Raw genomic sequence first — 21,218 nt, forward strand, 5'->3', positions numbered from 1 at the left:
TAACCCTTTGTCTGCATTTAAAGGTCTTTCAGTTGGCTACTTGCCTCCTTCCTCCTCACATGTCATCATGCCCACAAAGATATAGAGATAAGAGGAATAGACAGAGTTTAGCTCATGAGAACAAAGGCAAATCAAGTTTTCATTTCATCTTATTTATTTATTTTTATCAAAAGCATTTGAATGATGGGCCTTTTTATTTTAGTGATGAGAAGTGGGTTTGCCCTAACTAGCATCTTTAATGTTTTTAACTTTGGCTGACCAAGTCACTAGTGCATGGGGAGTTAAAATAAGAAGGGGGCATATCTAACAAGATTTCTTAGTGCACTTGTTACACTAGAACCAATATTTAAATCAAGGACACAGACATTGCTACTTAAGAATTTATGTATTAATTGTCTTATACTTTGAGAACTTTAAATGTAAAAAGAAATTAATTTTCCTCTTACAACATATTCACCATGCAGGTCACCACTAGTCGAGTGGCTTAGGTAATAAGTTTAATTTAAATTTGTTATGAATTACTTTTGGGAAAGAGTTGGTTCAACTGTCTTAATCTCTTTATCTTAATTATGCAGAGTTAATTAGTTTAGGATGTAGGCAAAATAAATGCATCCACTATGCAAATAATTTTAAGAATAATTATTCTGGGTGGGGCAGGCTAATTAAGCACTAGAAATAACTTTCTCTTTGGGTTTCTCCATGTTTTTTTTTTTTTTTTTTTGATCTATCTTTTTAATCTTCATCACTTGTCCATAGTTCATGAGGAAAACGAGGAGACCTAAATGATTACAATCAACGGTCAAAGTCCAACCTCGATTTTGCTGTTTACCCCCCCAAAAAAAAAAGTATTCGAATTTTGAATTCTAAAGACTTCTCTTTTTCTAATAAAATACTCGTAATTTTAATAATCACTTCTTCGGCAGTTCGGCTTTACTAAAAGATGGACCTTCATAATTACCCTTTTCTAGGGACTAGAAGACAAATGTTTTTGTCCTTAATCTCGAAAGTTACAAAAAGTAACCTCGGCATAATGATGAGGATTAGCACGACCAAATCATTGCTTTTGGGGAATGCAAATCCTAATCGTCCAATTATCCCATCTATTAGTGCTGATTAGGGCCTAATTTACTTAGCAAAATGATTCCATTCTAACTCCTAAGATGGTGCTTTTCTCTAGGACTATCTGACACGCGTGCTACTTTAGTCATTTCCATAGAAATTAAAGTTATATAGTGGGATTTCTTTCTTGGGATATATTTGCAAATAACTACCTCCCGACGTCTGGCTTGCTCATAAGAATAGTTTAAGCATTTTCAATTACTTTTTTCATCTTATAAATAATTTTTATAAAGGAAGGAGTTAATTTGTAAATATCTAAGAGAGTTTTTACTAATCAATCTGAGAAGTAGATTGATCATTTGCCCCCCAAAAAATAAGAATATTTTTTTTATTAACTCGCCACGCTGTTGAATAGTTCAAGTATCTTGTATATGGGCTTCTTTGTAGTGTCCGCTCCTCAGGCAGGCCAAGAGTGAGGCTTATTTTAGGACAGATTTCATATTTCTTCTATTTATTTTTATTTAATTAAACACTTATATTTCGTTTCCATTATTTGAAGCTTAATAAATTATCTGCCTATAAACTTTTATCAAAAAATAAAAAATAAAAAATAAAATAAAACACAAAAATATTTGGACATACTCTCGGTTGACTTCGAGTAGGGCTTATCAATTTATTCAAGCCTATCATAGATGAATTATGTTAGATTTGATCTATGGACTTTGGCCAATGGGGGAGATATTACTAAAAAAGAAGAATACTGGTGTGTTTTCTCCACCTATATCTTGGTAGAAGATATCCTCCATACGCAACTCTCGTCTTACCATATGTTTCTTATGCACCAAAATCCTTCTCTCTTATAACTCTTCCTATGAGTCTTAGATGTTGATATGATCATATGGGTTGATTTATGTGACTCGGTATCTACCAACGATTTAAGAAGAACGGAGGCCTTTTTTCCAAACATCAATATACTGACTGTGATGTAGGCTTAATTTATATTTTGACCCTCTTAGTTATTATTCCATATCATTTTTATCCATTAAATTATTTAAATGTATCACTTTGATAGAAATAATCTTAAAATTTTGATTCACTTAATAGATGATGAACAAAAATGACTCCATCTTCCTTTCATATTCTCTTTTGATAGTTCTTACTGTAATTTTTTTTCAAATATTATACTTTAAATTGATCTTCTCCAATTTCTTTAAAAATCTATTTCTAGCATGAGAATGAGAAGGGAAGAAAAAGTAAGTTCATTTTATCCATCTAATAATTACTTAATGAATTTTTCAGTATGTTTTGATATAATTTCTAGCCGAGAGGGCTTAGTAATAAATATAGATGATTTACGGGCTGAAGTGATATGGAACTATGGATGGAGATTAAAAATATAATTGGTCCTAAATTTTATATTTAAATTTTTGATAAAAATAAGATTATAGAACTTTGCAGCTAGGGCAAAAATGTGGATAAGTTGAAGATAGAAAATAAAAAAAAATATTATCTTATTTCTGATTGGTGTGTGAGCTGGGCAATAAGAATATGAGTTAATCCAAGTGCTCCAGACAAACTCCACTGCAGAAGAGGAAAGCAAGCAGCCTTTTCTTCTGAGACAAGAGAGAGAGAAAGGGGAGAGAGAGAGTTATAGCTAAAAATTAATTAATTAATAATGGTAATTCTTACATCTCTTCTTTCTCTTTAATCTATAATCCAAACAAAAGCCTACAACCAGGTCTAGCTTAGAGCATAGATATAAAAGCTACATGGTTGTTTTGTGGAGATGTAAGAATAACTTTTTAGGTATTCACCCTAAAAAGTATCCAAAGTGTGTGTGTGTGTGTATATATATGTATGTATATGTTTCTCAGATCTTTAATGCATGGTTGTTGCTTTATATATAGTAAGAAAAGTAATCCTCGCAAGAGATCTATAAATCCTCCTCCACCTCAGTCCTTGCTCCTTCATCCTTGAGATCTATGGAGTAATTATCAAACTAGAGAAAGAGTTGGCGTGTAGAGAAGATGGCATAGAGATAGATGAAGTGGGAAGTATCCTTGTATATAGGAGAAGTTGGTTCTTCCCCCCCCCCACCCCCCCTCTCCCTCTCTCTCTCACAGATCTGTGAAGTAATTATCAAACTAGAGAGAATTGGTGTGTAGATAAGAAGAGTAGGAAGTATCCTTGTTTATAGGAGAAGTTGGTTCTCTCTCTCTCTCTCTCTCTCTCTCTCTCTCTCTCTCTCTCTCTCTCTCTCTCTCTCTCTATCTCTCTCTCTGAGATCTATGAAGTAATTATCAAACTAGAGAAAGAGTTGGTGTATAGGGAGATGGCACAGAGAAAGAAGAGTAGGAAGTATCCTTGTTTTATAGGAGAAGTTGGCTCTCTCTCTCTCTCTCTCTCTCTCTCTCTCTCTGAGATCTATGAAGTAATTATCAAACTAGAGAAAGAGTTGGTGTATAGGGAGATGGCATAGAGAAAGAAGAGTAGGAAGTATCCTTGTTTATAGGAGAAGTTGGCTCTCTCTCTCTCTCTCTCTCTCTCTCTCAGGGCAAGTAGGAGGATGACATGGTGAAATGGTGTTATGCCTGGCTCCCTGTATGCCACACATGTAGATCAATCTATGGTAAGATTGGCTGATGTGGGTGGCGTGCAAGGAGCCAAGCATGCCTCTACTCTCTCTCTCTCTCTCTCTCTCTCTAGATGTAGTAGCCTCCTTGCCATTGACATCCATGTGTGTTGAAAGGAAGATTGAGACAAAAGGTTTGTGTTGGTATCTATGCTGGTTATTTTATGCTCAGAGTACTGATGTTTAGCTGTGATTTGTTGCAGAGGTCAAAGATTAACTCAACTAGAGTTCATAAAGAGTTTAATGTCATCTATTATATGTGGATTAGGTTTTGTGAGATTTTTTTCTTTTTGTCTTGTAGTTTGTTAATTTCTTGGTAGTTGTATGGATGTATAGGGAATGATCATAGCTTATTTCCAGTTCATCATGCACCATTATTTCTATGTAGGGATGCAGTACCTAATTGTTATATATATCATAAAAGCTATTAATATATCAGGTAAGGGATATATATATATATATGTGTGTGTGTGTGTGGTGATGCTATCAAGAGAGTTTTGTAAGTTTTTTATTCCTTCAGCTTATGAGTCATTACTTATAAGTAGAATGGGTTAATATATATCCTTTATGTTATTCTAGTATTTTAGAGATGTGGAAGAATATGTCATGTTCTTAATAGATTGATTTGTTGTATGAGTCTTATGATGTTTACATGATGGTCTTCATGGATGTGAACCTCTTGGCAACTATGAGTCACTGATCTGCCAAGATTTTGCTAGGTTCTGGACATGTTAATAGTCCTTGAATTTTCTTTTCTACAATGGGGCTTTGCTGGATCTCTTTAATCCTCTCAATTAGTACACAAAGTGGTCTTATGCATGTTTATTATTGGCTTCTTACCATCATCATCATCTTCACAACCATCATCTCTCATGACTGATCTCTCTTAACATTGGATGCATCTTCTTAACCTCATAATTTTTTTTTATTATTCACATAGAATTTCTGAACTAAAAATAATATATTAGCGACAGTATATTTGCTATCCAAGATATGTGCTATACATTCATACTAACTTATGACATTCATTATCCAATTTCTTTCATATATACAATGCAATTGTGTAATGCTTTCATCCATAGACTCTAACTAAGTAACTAGGTTCCATTTAACCATCATAAGCATATGCTTAATTACGCATTTTGTATCTTTCATAGCATTTTATGAAGTAATTAATATGTTATGATTTCATGTATGTTTACTATAAGGATGTCACCTCTTTGGATGATCGAGATCTCAAAGGCTAATTCCTATAAACTTATGGAATATATATTATATACCCAATCTTTGCTCAAATATGCTCTCTCTCTCTCTCTCATTCTTTTAATGGAATAGAAATATCTAACTTTCTTCTGAAATAACAAAGAGAAAAGGAAAAAAAAGTCTTATGTTCGTTTAATGTAACAAAAACTTGTCTGGAGATGCATTTACGCTTGCATATCTATGTTGTTTTTGTTTATTGAATCTTAATGAATTAACTCTATCTATGGACTTAATTTTAAAAAAAGAAGTTATAAATGCAACAGATAGAACACCTCTTTGTTTATGAAAAGAATTTATGGGGTATATTTTACTCTATTCACTATGATGCTTACCTCTCCTCCTTCTAGTCTCACATTCTTATATTCTTCTGAAAATACTCACAATGACTACTTACAAATGGATCAAAACTCAAGAGGAAATAACTTTAGGGCCCATCCCCACCCTAAAGAGAAGTCCTTTTCCAGCTGAACTGTGGGGTTGTGAGGGACCCTCCACCACATGAGTAAGAGGTTATTTTTGCTTGTGATTGCTTCGTCAAATGCAAACCAACCCAAAGCTAAGGAGAGGTGGTAGGCCTAAGTGTTTGTCCTTCAGGGGCTCCTCTATCTTTCCAAGGACTTCCGGAGGGGAAATTTTCAAGGACTGCTAAAGAAAAAGAGCCAATCACCAAGGGAGCACCAGAAAAAGCCACAGGACCTGGAATTCATAGAAAAACCAGTACCAATTTCCTGTCTCCGTGATGGACCAATTCATTGAATGCATATCGACGTATCGATCATGCATATCCAACGACTTTAATTGCACTAAGGAAAGATTTTGAACCAGCACAATTAAAGTTATTGGATTTATATCATTTCTGCCGACTATGTCTGGCCACATTGGAGTCCCAACTCCTGTTATGTTCATGTTACAAGATAGTTGTTTCCCAAAGATAACATTTTGACATATGCAATGAAAGCAACCATCATGCTTCAGTTGTGAATTTATGGGGGTTGACAAAAGAGACAAAGGTAGAACCTGAGAACTCTAGTACCAATTATGTAACTTTGCTTCTTCATGGGTCATTTGTATGAAAAGCTAAAATGATTTCAAATTTTGTAAGATCACCCAAATCCTATGGAATCTGTAGGTGGTAAATGAGGGATCAATATGTAGTTTTCTTAAAGTCATTAGCTTTAAGAACACAAGATCCTTAGAAGCAGTGCAATGCGGCATCTTGCACATACAGATTTAGCTAAAACTCAGATAAATGTATATGTGCATGTATAAACCCCTTACGCCTTAATTTTTTATCCTGAAATTTGCGGTCGAAATCTAAGATGGTGAGTAGATACCTACACAAATGATATGATTACACTTTGGTATGTGTCATAAATAGACAGACGGTGCATTACATTGGCAGCCTGCAAGAATTGCTTATATTCAGCTGCTTAAGTATTTGATACCTACACGACATGAATATACACGCACACAAAGAATTTCTGCTACAGGGACTCTACATTCTTCTTTACTTCAAAGTAATCTCTCAGTTCTTTAGAACATATGTGATGTTTTCATTCTCGCTCAGATATCGCAGTGAATGTCATGGATGCATGTGTGGTATCTTCAGATGAGAATGCTGAAGTTGCCACCATAGAGGAAGACATGATGGACGACGTCTGGACCTCGTTAACTCTTTTCTGGCTTCCAACTTTAAGCTCCATGAAATCATTAATTACGGCAGGTTTGTTGATCTTCATAGAGTGAACGCTCTTTTCTCCTGTCAGCATTTTAATGATGGCTGACATGGGTGGCCGAAGCTTTGTATCATCTTGAGTGCACAGTAGTCCAATCTTTAAGAACTTTATCGCCTCTTCAACATCCAAATCATAGTCTAGAGAAGTATCTATGACCTTCTCCAGCTCTCCACTTTCATAGAGAAACCATGTCTGCAAGACAAGCTAATTTGTGATATCTAAGGATTGAGGGAAGACCATATTATACTGTTCAAAACTCAGGTGAAAATTAAGCAAGATGAAGCATATCTTAGACTAGGAATCTCAGTGAAAGAGCCTCCCAAACCCCATGTAAGGCATGCTGTAAATAAGAAAATATTTAATGGTATAGATAGTTTTCAAGTTACGATAATTGTAGAGTCAATCTTGACAATTGCAGAAATACCAGACACCAATTCATGTTGAAGCCAAAACAGAGCTAAGTACAGATGAAGAACAATCCAGCACAAATGGACTAAATTTCTAAGACATTATGCAGATTTATTGTTCTCTTCTTTTCTCTATTCACCCATAGCCTGAAAGAACAGGTTGGCAAAAGAAATCAACAGAAATAGGACAGTACGCAGACACAGGTAGGCATCCCTTGCCAACCAGTCAGCTGTTGTCTTAAGGTATTAAAACCTGCTCCAGCCAAGCTTCAGAGATAGTCCCTCTTCACAGGATGTTCTGAGCATTTCATCCAAGCAATGCATTTAGCATGCCAATGCCAATGTTAAGAAGTACCAACTAAATTCAAAAGCTGTGATTACAACATTCCCACAACCTATTTGCTTGAAATTTTGGAACTCTTTTATGATCTCTCATCGTCTAGAGTCTAGATATAGTCTGTGCACATTGAACTGCTGGATGTCTTGCATGGGGCCATTCGAACAACTATTTTAGTGAGCTAGAGTACACTTATGAAGAAGCACTATAGTGACCACATTTTTTAAGTGTCTTTCATACTCTTCTATGACACTATGAATCATAATCCATATCCAAGAGTTCTTAAATTCAACTTTTCAAATTCTTATTTTGGTGTATTACATTCAGTTCACGTAGACTATGCCAATGAGGATTGAATCAAACAATACAAGGAATTCTTAGTTGAATGAGCAATAAGATAGAAAAGCATGTCAGCAGGAAATGCCTCTCATATTCTGCATGATAGTATAAATCATGTTCAATCTTCAAGTTTAGTAATGGTGAATGCAGTGAAACTTTGAGCATTAAAATCCTTCAGCAAGAACTAAGAAAAAAGAACATTGGTACATACTCCATAAAGATGTAAATTCAAACCAAGCAGAACAAATTAATTGAATCAATTATGAAAGAGATTAAAGAAATAAATGTATAACTCCCAACTTAAGCAGAGTTTCCCTTACCCTTTCAAGAAGAAATTGTTCTTCATAAGGTAATTTTGTATTGGTGTTGCATCTCCCACTAACTATTTCCAGTAGAAGAATACCATAGCTATAAATATCTGACTTCCTTGTCACTTGTCCTCGAATTGCATATTCAGGAGCCAAGTAACCTCTGAAAAGAATGCAAACAGAAGGTCATAACAAGGAAGCAAACTCAAAGCCAGCTAAGATAGTTGGTTTACTTATTGGTGTGCAACATGTCTTAAGAAAAACTTAATAAAGTACGTTCAGTGAAACAGAAAAACAAGTTTAAACCCAAAAACAAATCGAACTTTTATGATCATTAATTTTTATATAAACCAGCATTATCTTGTAAAAATGTAACAAGAATTCAAGTGCATGGTAAGAACTTAGAGAAAACAAAGGCATCATACTCACATTGTTCCTGCAACCCTAGTGCTCACATGGGTTGCATTTGGTGGCAGAAGTTTAGCTAAACCAAAATCTGAAATTTTTGGAGTAAGATCGTCATCAAGAAGAATATTGCTAGCTTTTATGTCCCGATGGACAATATGGGGTCGCACTTCCTCATGAAGGAATGCAAGTCCACGAGCAATACCAACACAAATTTTAGCACGAGTTCTCCAGTCGAAGTTTATAATATTGCGGCCTGAACCTGAATGCAGAGATGAAGAGCATGAAGAATCACAATTAAGGAAACCGGCAAAGTCACAAAGATCAAGAAAACAAAGGACTCAAGTAGACTAAGTAGGAAAATTCAGCTACCTAGAAGGGTTTGTGAAAGGCTATTATTTTCAAAGTAGTTGTAGACAAGGATTCTTTGATTTCCTTCTGCACAACAACCATATAGAGTCACGAGATTCTCATGCACGATACCGGAGACAACAGTAAGCTCAGTTAAGAACTCCCGTACTCCTTGTTTTGACTCGGAAGAGAGCACCTTTACAGCAATTACAGTCCCATCTCTAAGCCTCCCCTACATTAATTGATAGACACAATCATAACCACAGGAATGTCAGCCTATAATCCATCCATGATGCAATTTCTTATTAAAATAAATCATATACCACTTACTTTGTAGACAGAACCAAAACCTCCCTCACCAACTTTATTGGCTTGGTTAAAATTTTGTGTGGCCTTTCTCAACTCATTGTATGAGAAAATCCTTACATGCCCAGCACCTTGAATCATGAAACAAATGAAGAGAAACAATGAATAAGACCATGTAGAATGGATGGATGATGGAAGAGATGCATCATATTGCAAGGAATGACATAAAAGGTTACAAGATAACTGTGTAAGGCCCGCAGAAGACATTTACCTTCATTGTGTTCATCAACTTGTTTTACTGAAGCACCTTTTCTTCTGAATATGGAAGAGAAACAACTCATTCCTGAATGATGAAATTACTGAATTCCTTGTTATATTGACAGTTGACTTAAATGAATAAGGGAATCCCTGCAAAATAAGGACACATGACTCAGGGATATCCCAAAATGTACTAGGGGAAGCCACAAATCAAATTTGCATTTGTTTGAAGAGAAAATAAGCTAAAGAAGATGGATTAGCCAACTCAAAACATTAGCAATGTGGAAGAATGGTACTTAAACTAGTCAAACAGCTAAAGAAAGATTAATCTATCAGAGATAGAGGATGAAATGGCTTTGGACATGCATTCCTTGATTGCAAGTCGCCATAAGAAGCTACAATTCTTATTAGATGACCATGATACCTCCGAAGACCTAAATCCTTGACCTACAGAAGAATAATAATGCTAACTTGATCAAAAGATAATTGAAATTACTACATAATTTAGCAACAATTGCAGAAAAATCTCAGACTACTTCCATTTGAGATCCAATACACAACGTTCTAAGAAGGACAACAATTTGCCCAGCAATTATATGTATGAATTTCTAGAACGCCGCCAAATTCCCGATGAGATAATAAAGCACCAAACTTTCCAACAATCTCAGATTTAAAAGAAAAAAACATCAAAAACCAAATGCACAATTTAGTTTAAGAACTAAAAGTTTTTGCCCAATAACCAAAATTACAACCCCTGCGCGGAAAAGAAGAATCACCTTACGATTCAACCATCCAAGACCGGCGCGAGTGAGCAACTTCTCCGGCGGGCCAAGAGCTAATACCTCTTTCCGGCCATAAGATCTATCGATCGAAAGATTAGAAATGACAGCAGATGGATCGAATGCGTTGACCCGAAGATAACTAGATAAGCCACAAAGGGGAAAACCAAACCACCAGAGATGGTTTAGCACGACAGTGGCCTCCAAGTATTGGTTCCGAAAGAAGATTTTGACTTATAAAAAGGGCTTGAAAGTTGAAAGTAAAAAAAATTAAAAAATTGCCGATTCGAATCACGTGTGTCGGGGAGGATTTTCTGCGAGCCTTCGTTTGAAGGATTCGCCTTTCAATTTCACATGCCACCGCGAACCAACTACGCACTTTCAGACCAGAAGCAATGATTCGAAACAAATTTATTATTTATGAACAAAAAATTCCCATTACGATGTCGCAGGATTTCTTCTAATAGAATTAATTTTTTATTAATTAATTTGATGAAGATCTAACGATTAAGATTTTTAAGGGTATAATAGGAATGAAAGATATTACTGGTTCAGCAGATAATTTTTTTTAGATATATAATCTTACACATTATTTTTTAACAATTATATTATCTTAATATTTTATTAAGTAAAAGACATATATATCATTAACTGAGAGTAATGTATATATATCAAAATAAGGTACTGATGTCTTTTATAATTAATTTGATGAAAATTTAATTATATTTTATCTTTTTAATTATTTTTTTATTATTTACATATATCTCACATTAGTTTAAGATTAATTTAAATTAAATTTTAATAGATAGAGATAGAGAATTATATTTAAATTAAAGTTTATCTCTAAATAATCAAATTTAAATTATTTAATGTTAAATAATATCTCTTATAATTAAGGCATAATTATATTTAAGAGAGAAATCTTAACGGAAGAAAAAAAAAACATGTACAGCGCTTCTTCCGTACCGTTAATTGTTTATCAATCACTTTGACGAATATCTAATGGTTAAGATCTTAAATGGTATAATAAGAAAATTGGAAAGTTAGGCACACGTAATTAATCTTCTTAACTAATATATTATTTTTCTTACGTAATGTGATTTTGGAACCGGTACGGGGTATGAAAACTGGCTATTATAGCCGTTGGATTAAGATTATAATTTTTAAATATACATTGAAGTATTTGCCAATAAATAAATATTGATTACATTTCAAATCTAATAATAAATCGTAATCGATAGATATTAAATTTTAATACATTCGCATAAATTACTATCATATTTTAACAAAGCTACTGCATAAAAAAATCTTTAACTTTTAGTAACAGCAACATTAAACCCTAATTTAATTTATAAAAAAGGGCTTAAAAAGTAAAAAATTGCTTCATAACGGATTCTATACAATTCCGGTTGCAGACCTCAATATTGAAAAGTCCACAAATTGACTAATGAACCGCAGGATGGCCAACTTTTTTTTTTTTTATTCTCTTGCAAACCTATCATTTAAACTTTATTAAAGTCCTATAGTCAACAAATGTTACTTTATTAGAATAATGAGCAATTATGTTTTTATATTTAGTTGCAATACCAGCATAAAGAATCCTCTACTTTATTCATTATACTAGATTTGATAATGTTTGACTAAAAATTATAAATAAGAGTCCCTTTATTTCTCAACCAAATGGAAAACAGGTGGATAAGTAGGTAGTAGTGGTTGAAATTTATTTAGTAAGAGCAGTGGCATAACTTTCCTTTGCTGACATCTCTTATATGTGATTTAGAATTGCTCAAAAATTTAGAATATCCATAAACTATGATTGTTTAGCATCTTTGATCCAACTGATGAATTCTTTTCAACTGTCATGACATCTTTGCTGTTTAATTGTAGATCCTGCTACAGTTATGAGTTATGGTTGTTGTTGTTTTTTTTTCTGATAATAAGAAAAATGTGGAAAGAGTAAGGCTTGAACTATAAATTCATGGAAAGGAAGGCGGTGAAATGTAATTGTGCTTTAATAAATCTTTGGCGGTCGGATATAATTGACTCCGTTTCCTTCTCGAGTTCGGGTCGGGGTTACGAGCCGTACAAATCGATAGAGATGGGGATATCGAACTATCATTGGGTTGAATCTGATCCGTTATCTTCGTAGGAATACAGAATACTATCTCGATTTAGGGCTGCAGTCTCTCTGTCTCTCTCTCTCTCTCTCTCTCTCCTGCGATTCCTCCTCCAATGGAGACAACCCAAGAAGAAGAAGGAGGCGCTCTTCCTGGAGAGATCCAGGCCGATGCGCCGGTAAAGGAGGAGTCTCTGGAAGAGATGCTCTCGAGGCACAGGTAGTTCACGAACGCAGAGCTATGCTCTTCACCTTTTACGTTTTTGTTGGATGTGATATCCGTTGTTGGGTTTTTCTCTTTTTATGTTTTTTTCTTTGATTTTTTTGATAAAGATAGTATTTTTCGAAAACAAATTGCTAATTTTAGTGGGTAGAAATCTGTTTTACTAGTTGTTGCTTGTTTATTGGATTTTTTGCTGTGATTGAGACGATATAGATTGGGTTTTCAGTACTTTAATTTGGTTTCTTTTCTTTGTTTAATTAGTTTTTAACTTGGTATTCGTCAATGGATAAAGAAGTTTAGATAAGAAGTTGAAAGTTCTGCTCTCTTGTTTGATGCAGCCAGTGATCGTTGTGAAGTTCACTACATTTTAGGTGTTTCGATCCTTAATTAATGTGCCACAATCACGTATTGATTTCTTGCATGTCTCGAACGTGTTGGGTGAGCTGAAATATTAGGTCATTCGCCTAAATAAGTTCTAAACCATGGGAATATTCTTTTAACGAAAATCCTATTTATTGATCAACCATCGAGCCTTGATGATATATGATTATCACATATTGTAATGTGTCCTCAGTATTTGTCAAAAGTTGGCAAAAGCCAATTGCAACCTGCTTTTAAATATTAAATAGTGCAGTAATGAGTAATCCTAGCTACTGCATTTCCCGCATTTCATTTTCTGTGAGCTTCTCTCACCTTTAGTTTCTTTATCAAGAGACTTTCTAGTATTTAAGAGGGGGCCGATAATTTGAAATTCATTAATTGACCATGATGATAGATTTTGAACTGTACCTTGCTTCACCTCGCTGGCCAGATATACTAATGACCAGCTTTCTTGGTCTGTTAGTCAAGTCAACCAAAAGTTGATTTGTGATGTGGTTCTGGATATTTGACATGTTAATATAAGGAAAGACAAAGGATATGCATGAATCCACATTGAAGTAGAGAAAAGATTGCGCACCGGATATTTTTTTGTCCTTTTCGTATAAGTACAGTCGGAAGAAGAGGAGAGGTGAAAGATAAACATGATTGTGAGGGGAAAGAAGGTAACTCACCCAGCTATTAGGAAAAGAAGACGAAGAAAACATGGGATCCTCCACCAAGAAGAGAATAGAAACATTTACATTTTCGTAATTTCATACTTTTCTTTGGTCCTATATAAATAACTAGTTACTAGATACAATTGATCTGGATTTTTGGCCCCCTATTCAACCCACTACTGCAGTAGTACTCTTTTCTCAATTGAATAACTTGTTTGTAATGCACCTCCACATTAGAAAATTATTATCTATTTGATGTTTCTGGTTATATATCTTTACCTCTTCCTTTGAGATTGTATTTTGAATTTTGATGTTGTCATACATCAATTACATAACTCTCCTTTGAACATGAAGCATGGATAGGTATGATTGAGTTATTGAAAATTCCTCGGGTGCAAAGTGTAAACAAATGGGGCAACTTTCTTTTTGAATAATTATCAGTAATGGTGGACTTATTTTTTGGCATCAAGTGTATGAGAATTTTTCTATATGCCTAAAAGCTAATTTTCTACATAAGATATGAATAAGCAATATAATATTTGTATTGGCAACTTCACATCGAAATGTAGATAATTACTCTCAAATTGTTACTGATTCCCAGATTACCTGAAGTTTTCTTTAAGAATTAACATATGATCCAACTGTGAAAACATCTGAATCGACCTTTTGTTTATTCCATCAAAGATGCTGCCAAAGCAATAAATAGATCTTAGAATAAATCTTCAAGCCATCATGTGTAATGTTTTTGTTTCTTTGATTTCTTTATTTTCCTTTTATGAAGGAATAATCTGCAACTTGGATTTTGGAGGTAGACGCCTGGCAAGTTGCACTCTCAGTTCCCAATTATCTTTTTAGTTCAAAGTACTGAATTATTAATTCAGTTTAGTTTCTCTGTTACTTTCAGTATTTGTTATGATCTGGTGTTGCTTCTTTTAAACAGGAAAGAGATAATCAAACTCCAAAACAAGGAAGTCAGCCTTAAAAAAGCAGCTGCAAAAGGCAGCAAAGCGGAACAGAAAGCTAAGAAGAAGCAGGTGGAGGATGAGATCTTGTGTCTCTCATCCCAATTGAAAGCAAAGCATTCAGAAGAGCTTGCTTCATTGGGCTACAAAAACTCTGACAGCTCAGAGAAGGGGAAGTTGGACAATTTGGTGAAGGCCATAGCTGGTGTTTCAGTTACTGACCATAGTGATTCATCGAAGCCTAGCAAGGGTGCAAGGCGACGAGGGAGGAGAGCTCAGGAAGAAGCAGCAAGGGAGCAGAGGATCCAAGAAGAACAGAGCAACATAATTAGTGACCGCATGATTGAAAATGAGAAGCTTGAAGGAAAGCTTGAGCCTTTGGGTTTGACGATCAATGAGATAAAGCCAGACGGTCATTGTCTCTACCGAGCTGTTGAGGACCAACTGTCGCTTCATTCCAGGAGTAACTCACCATACAATTACCAGGAGCTCCGGGAAATGGTTGCCAAGTATATGAGAGAAAATGCATCTGACTTCCTCCCATTTTTCCTATCAGACAGTAAAATAGAGTTGGATTCAGATTGCACACCATTGGAGAGATTTGCCAAGTACTGCAAAGAGGTCGAGGCTACAGCATCTTGGGGCGGACAACTTGAGCTGGGTGCTCTCACCCATTGCCTTAAGAAACATATCATGATATTTTCAGGCTCTTTCCCTGATGTGGAAATGGGGAAGGAGTACAAGTCAGAAGTAGGAGACGGTATTGACAATCCTAGCATCATGTTATCTTATCACAGACATGCTTATGGGCTTGGGGAGCATTATAATTCAGTGATTCCCAATGGAATGAGGTAAACGGAAGTTTCTCCTCTTTTGTATGATACACATGACTACCAGTCTTTAATGTACCAAAGACCAATTTTGATCTTTGTTTTCCTTTTTGTAATCTTATGAGAACTTGTATTTCTTTGTTTAATCTGTGATTGAGCCTGCCTATCAAGTTCTAGCCAACAAATTGAAAAACCTTATTATACGAGATGGTCTTCCCCTCCCCTCCCTAGTTATAGTGGCTAGCGAAGAGGAAGTGAAAAAGCCAGTGACAGAGCTGCGTGCCTATGCAGCCACAACATGAGAGAAAAAGAAGAACCCTAAATAAGAGCTAGGAAAGAAATAAGCAAGAGATCTCCTAATCCTTTCTTTCCGCATGTATCAACCTTTGTTTACACTCTTGGATTGAGACTAAGTCTATTCTCTGCAATGGTTTTGAATTTATTCCATGATTAGACCACCTCAAAACTGCTACTGTATGATTAGAATCCTCAGTGTTAGCTTTATATAGACCAAGGCACTGTGCTATTGCGCGATGCATTTAGTTTGGCTGCAGGTCGAACAAGAGAGATCTTTGTGCTGATTTACTCCTTGAATTTGCAAATCAATTTCAGGACCTTAATTCAGATCAACACATACTGAACTTTCCGCAATAGCTGTCAGCAAAATTTAGTCGACTTTTGCTGTACGAGCTAGCATTTTCATCCGGAAATGCTTCGGCGTCGGTAGGCTGCCATAAAGAACTGTTGGTTTGGGATCCTTGCAGCTTCTACTTGGGTGATCAAATGCTGCATTATTGTCCTCATTTTCGTTACATATGGATTCTTCTTCTTCCTCCACCATGTCAGCCCATGTCCTATTTGAGATTAATGGTGATTCAATCTTCTCTTCCACTGAGCTACTATTGGAATTATGAGATTCATCATTCTTTAGACTTTTGACTTGAATCTTCTCTACATGCAAATTAGTATCTGTGGAGAGATCAGATCCTTGTTCATATATCATGTCCATGCACACAGATAGGCGGCCACTTAGCTTTTCTGGTGCTGTCGTCAATGCAATCAAGGAATTCTCAGCTTCTGTCTTAGTGGCATTATTGCTAGTAACAGATGCATTACTCGAAATCTGAGATTTTTCTTCCTTCTCTCTTTGACAAGCTGATAAGGAAGCTCTAGCCGCTCGTTTCATCGCTCGTTTCATCATCCTTTTGGTCAATTTCCTAGAGCTCAGATGTAAATTCTCATCTTCTGTAGCTTTCAAGGAATTAGTACTCCCTCTTGTTGCTTTGGCCTGTAGGATGCCAACAGGATTTTGAGATTCTTGTGCTACTTCAGCCATCACATTGTCATCTTTAACTTCCCTTGATTTCTCAATCTCTTTTCGAGGCTCCAGCCTTTCGTTTCCGACAGCTGGAACAGGAGAAAGATATGCTCTACGAGAAGAGTTCATTAACCTCCTTCTGCGAACATCAGTAAATGATCCTTTGTTTACATGACTGTGAGCCAGTCTTCCCTTTCTAATCTCAGATGGTGGAGTGACATGATTAGATAAGTTCTGACTGCATGAAGGTGGTGAGAGATCTCCCAGGCAAATAGATCCGAATGACAAAGAGTACCCATTGGCCAATTGAGAAGAACTAGAATTCTCAAGATCTGAACCTGTATCTTCCCTCCCATCTGGAGAAATGGATGTTGAGCTTCCCACATGCCTAGTATTGGTTGAGATAAGGGTCATTTTCTCTTCTTGCTCTACTTCTTCAGGCACAGAAAGTAAATTTGTTTGCGATTCAAGTGCGCTAAACAATTCAGTACAACGCTTAAGGGACTTCAGATAGGAGCGAGTTCTTCTGTTTGGAGATGGCTTCTTTATACTCTGAAGAATTGCCTTGGCTTCTTCTACCTTTCCTGCTTTCATCAAGCATGTAGCTAAATTACACTGCTTGCTGATATCTGGATCTAGAGCGAGAGATTTCCTGCATTTTTGATGAAGAACAAATTAGCCGCTGCTATTTCTGATGTAACTAATTCCATGTTAAGTTTTCAATTTAATGCTAAAAGGATAGGAGAGCACTAAGCCTATTGATCATGACCAAACATGGAAAAAGTAAATATACAACTAAAAAATAAAAATACAAACACAGAAAGTAGTCAGTTCTCTGTAATGGCAACTAATAGTCTTTTGCTCATATATAATCGACGCTAAAAGGATCCTTTCTTGTGCAGTTATTTCTTGCTGAGTTACCTGTAAAGTCTTTCTGCTTCTCTATAGTCATCGGATTGCATGTAAACCCATGCAAGACTCCCCACCAGCCTGCGGGAGGTTGAAAGAAGAAGGTCAGGAAACAATCATACTAATTAATGGGCTCGAATCGAAATCGAAAAAGTTGGTGGATATAACATTGAAGAATGGAACATGAAGCATAAAGTCTTCAATTCTTTCTACCTTGATTTTTCTCTGTTGAGGGAGATTATCTTTTTCCCTTGAGATCTTACCACCTCTGTCGTCCTTCCACCGAAAGCTAGACCGTCATCTATCATTTTCAGCTTGACATTCAGCAGCTCGATTTCGTCTTTTTTTCTTCCACATCTCTGTTTGCACATGCCAAGCTGTTTTAGAAAATAATAGCTAATAGCTACAAAGTAGAAGAATTTTACTTAATGATACTTGAGTAAACAAATATGTCAAGATATCGTCGAAGTTATCAGCTAAATGCTTACCGGGTGTATTCTGATGTTTATCATATAAATCCAGATTAAAAAGGCGATTTGCATTGATCATGACAGAAGAATTCTCAGAAGGCTATATCAGAGGAAACAAGAATAGATGATCCAATGTTTCACCTTGTATAGACCAAGAAGAATATTGTCAAGATTCTCCTGAGCTTCAGCAGAGCATCGATTGCGGAAGGATTTTATCGCCTCGATGGCCTCTTCAGCTCGATTCAGCTGTTTCATTACAAAAGCCATGTCTTTCAGTGCACTATCTACTCTGTCTCCACTGTTTATAGCAGCCCAGAACAATGGAATTGCCTTGCTTGGATCCTTGTCAATTAACTGCAGATAACAATGCAGCATTAAGCAATACAGAAAAGAAGACTATTAAAGAAAAAGTGAGATAACATCCTGATATGATCCAATCATTATCCAATTTGAATGTACAAATAATCCTACACAACCTAGTCATATCTATGGATTAGACACCTTCAAATACCTAGATTCTTCCTTAAATGGCTGCCATGAGTGTAATCCAGTAAAACCACTTGCAACAAATGCAGAGTTCGGCGATGAATCAAGAATGAAAGACACACACAACTCTCAAGAAATCGCAAACACGATCTAAGACCATGAAAAGAAGCAACCACTAGAGAAATTCATGTATTCAACCAAGCCTCCTATATGCCAAAAGATTCGAATAAATCATCAAGAAGAAAAAGAGCGGCGTTGTCCTGTTACCTGAACATGCTTTGCTCGCACGTATGGAGAATCTTCCGACGGCAATCTTGGCTGCCGACCGTCCGGTGCCGGCATAGTGGTAGGAGATTTATCGGCGACTGCTTCCGCCTTCACTGGCGTGCATGGAACCCATTGCAAAATCGCTTTCTTTGGCAATCCTCCTGCCGAAATCCTCTTTCTCCTCATTCTCTCAGCCGGAAAACCACTTCCCACTTGCAAGAAACCACCGGAGGTTGGAAGGTTTCTTCCTTTAATTTCTTGATCGAGAAAGTCGCAATCTTGATGGAAATCCTTCAGGCCCACTTCATCCCAAGGGAGGATGGAGCAAATTCTTTGTGAAAACTGCAAACCCACTTCCCAAATTAGCTGGAAAACCACTTTGATCTTTGGAAAACCAGCTCCAAGATAAGAAGCAAGGAAAAATGGCGGCGGAAAGCTATAAAGCGTTTTATATATAGTAGCCGTTGAAGGGGAAGAATTCTCTATGGGGCTTTTTCCATTTCACACCCTACGTTAATACATTATGTGTTTATTCAATTTACACCCTGTATTTCACTATTTTTATTTTTAATCTATAGAAGAGGACCCACAAATCTTAGCAAAGAGAGCTGCTCTGTTTGATTTTATCCAAATCTATAAAAAATATAAGCAATAATTATAAGACCTAAACTATTGTTCATTTCTTTCTTTTTTTTAGTATATATTGACTCTTTAAACTACAAAAATTTATTATCCTCTTTTAACAGTATTAATAAAAAAATTATCTCTAGAGAGTCTAAAATAAGAGTCACATTTCATTTTTTTTAATAAATTTTTTAATGAATAACTAACGTCTTTAAAGATTTTTTTATAGTTAAATTTAATGAGTCACTGTCCAGCCTAATTATCTCAAAAATATAACCTCGGAGTGGATAATGTTGGAATCTCGATATCAGGATATGGCCATAGAGGGCACGCCAGGTGTCAACAGGACAAAGAACCGCCACTTCATATCACTCTCATATGTGCAGTTTGAAGAGCAGTACAGGAAGCTTAGACAAAAAGAAAGCTAAGTTTGAAGAGAGAGCAAAGATAGCAAGCAATAGCATTAGAGATCAGAGATGGCAAGCAGTGTTGTCTCCTCCCTGTCCTTGAAGCCATCTCCAATTCTTGCGAGGCCAAAAGTTAGGGGAATCCCCTCCTTGGCTAAGCCATCCTCCTCTTCCTTCAAGGTCCAGGCCAGTGGTGGCAAGAAGATCAAGACATCCACACCCTATGGTTAGCACCAAAATCTCAACTTTTTCAAATCCCTCTTGATCCAATCTAGATTAGCACTTTGCTTCATGCATGGCATACCGTTTGACATAATATTGTGATATTCCCACTAGTATTTGAATTTTTTTTTAAAAATTATCAAGTGAAAGGAATTGCTGGTTATTAAGACCAAGTGACTTTGAGATGTTTGTAATTATGCTTCACTGAGAGCCTGAGAGTTAAGTTGTAAACACTACCAGCCTTTGGGCTTTACTTTCCAAAGGTACTTTGTCTTAGTTAGCTATATTTGGCTGTAAAGGAATCAACCAAGCTTTGCTACTATCTAAAAGATTGTTGCTTCTTTTCTCGTATGTTTTCAAGTTGTTGTATGCATGAATTCTCTTCCCTTTTGTGGTGATTAAGAAATGAGCACTTTGTAGGGCCTGGAGGAGGCATGAGCTTATCTAGTGGAGTTGATGCATCTGGAAGAAAGGCTAAGGTTAAAAAAAATTTCTTTCACCTCATCATCTCAGATCATAGTGAATAATGGAATCATATTCTGATATCCTTCTAACTACAGGGAAAGGGTGTATACCAATTCGTCGACAAATACGGCGCGAACGTCGACGGCTACAGGTAGGAATTCAAAATATCATTATTGTGAATATCATCATCAATAACTAATCTCACTCCTGAGCTAAAAAAATCAGATAGATATGCATGTTTCAAAGATAAATCTTTCTAGTTGGATTATGATGTTAGTATTTAATGTGCAGCCCAATCTACAGCCCAGAAGAATGGTCTCCAAGTGGTGATGTCTATGTTGGAGGTAAGCACAAAATAGGGATGATAGAAATATTCTTTTTGATGCATTAGAAATCAATCGAGTAATTAAGAAGGTGATTTTGGAATGATGCAGGAACCACAGGACTCTTAATATGGGCTGTTACTCTTGCTGGTCTCCTACTTGGGGGTGCTCTTCTTGTCTACAACACCAGTGCCCTTTCCCAGTAAAAATATTGTAAAATTAGGTTATGTATTGTAGTGAATAAATGGTCCAAGAACTAGTTGGTAGTCTCATCTACTTTCTTATTGCTTAATGCATATATCTTAACTCCTTGAATATTACAAATCATGGGATGATCTGGTTATTGTCAAGAGTACAATTGGGTTACCAAGTAATCCAT

The 21,218-nt window shown here is 36.0% G+C and overlaps 3 protein-coding genes and 1 long non-coding RNA gene across 5 annotated transcripts; 2 read left to right on the forward strand and 2 right to left on the reverse strand.

The window, feature by feature from the left end:
- Positions 1–6,302: 6,302 nt before the first annotated feature.
- LOC140795592 (cold-responsive protein kinase 1-like) lies at positions 6,303–10,570 on the reverse strand. The gene is made up of 7 exons (XM_073148262.1): positions 10,178–10,570; positions 9,415–9,551; positions 9,168–9,274; positions 8,859–9,069; positions 8,511–8,748; positions 8,094–8,244; positions 6,303–6,882 (listed from the first exon to the last, which is right to left on the reverse strand). The coding sequence occupies exons 2-7, from the start codon at positions 9,482–9,484 to the stop codon at positions 6,508–6,510; spliced, it is 1,152 nt and encodes a 383-aa protein (XP_073004363.1). The 5' UTR covers positions 9,485–9,551; positions 10,178–10,570; the 3' UTR covers positions 6,303–6,507.
- Positions 10,571–12,249: 1,679 nt separating this feature from the next.
- On the forward strand, positions 12,250–15,494 carry LOC140795546 (OVARIAN TUMOR DOMAIN-containing deubiquitinating enzyme 5). 2 transcript variants are annotated; one of them, XM_073148184.1, is made up of 3 exons: positions 12,331–12,516; positions 14,338–14,364; positions 14,497–15,494. In XM_073148184.1, the coding sequence occupies exons 1-3, from the start codon at positions 12,413–12,415 to the stop codon at positions 15,371–15,373; spliced, it is 1,008 nt and encodes a 335-aa protein (XP_073004285.1). In that variant the 5' UTR covers positions 12,331–12,412; the 3' UTR covers positions 15,374–15,494. The 2 variants fall into 2 exon arrangements, with proteins under 2 accessions (XP_073004286.1, XP_073004285.1); XM_073148185.1 differs by lacking the exon at positions 14,338–14,364 and having other exon boundaries at positions 12,250–12,516.
- A 1,571-nt stretch (positions 15,495–17,065) lies between these two features.
- On the reverse strand, positions 17,066–17,818 carry LOC140795547 (uncharacterized). The gene is made up of 3 exons (XR_012110311.1): positions 17,789–17,818; positions 17,588–17,656; positions 17,066–17,318 (listed from the first exon to the last, which is right to left on the reverse strand). It is a non-coding gene; the product is annotated as an uncharacterized lncRNA (long non-coding RNA).
- A 1,996-nt stretch (positions 17,819–19,814) lies between these two features.
- LOC140794743 (photosystem II 10 kDa polypeptide, chloroplastic-like) lies at positions 19,815–21,163 on the forward strand. Its single transcript, XM_073146892.1, has 5 exons — positions 19,815–20,055; positions 20,472–20,530; positions 20,612–20,667; positions 20,808–20,860; positions 20,951–21,163. Exons 1-5 carry the CDS (start codon positions 19,899–19,901, stop codon positions 21,043–21,045), a joined length of 420 nt encoding a protein of 139 aa, XP_073002993.1. The 5' UTR covers positions 19,815–19,898; the 3' UTR covers positions 21,046–21,163.
- The last annotated feature ends 55 nt before the right edge of the window (positions 21,164–21,218 follow it).

Source organism: Typha latifolia, chromosome 9, assembly GCF_019914945.1.
Source record: "Typha latifolia isolate L0001 chromosome 9, TyphaL0001v2, whole genome shotgun sequence".
Lineage (NCBI taxonomy): Eukaryota > Viridiplantae > Streptophyta > Magnoliopsida > Poales > Typhaceae > Typha > Typha latifolia.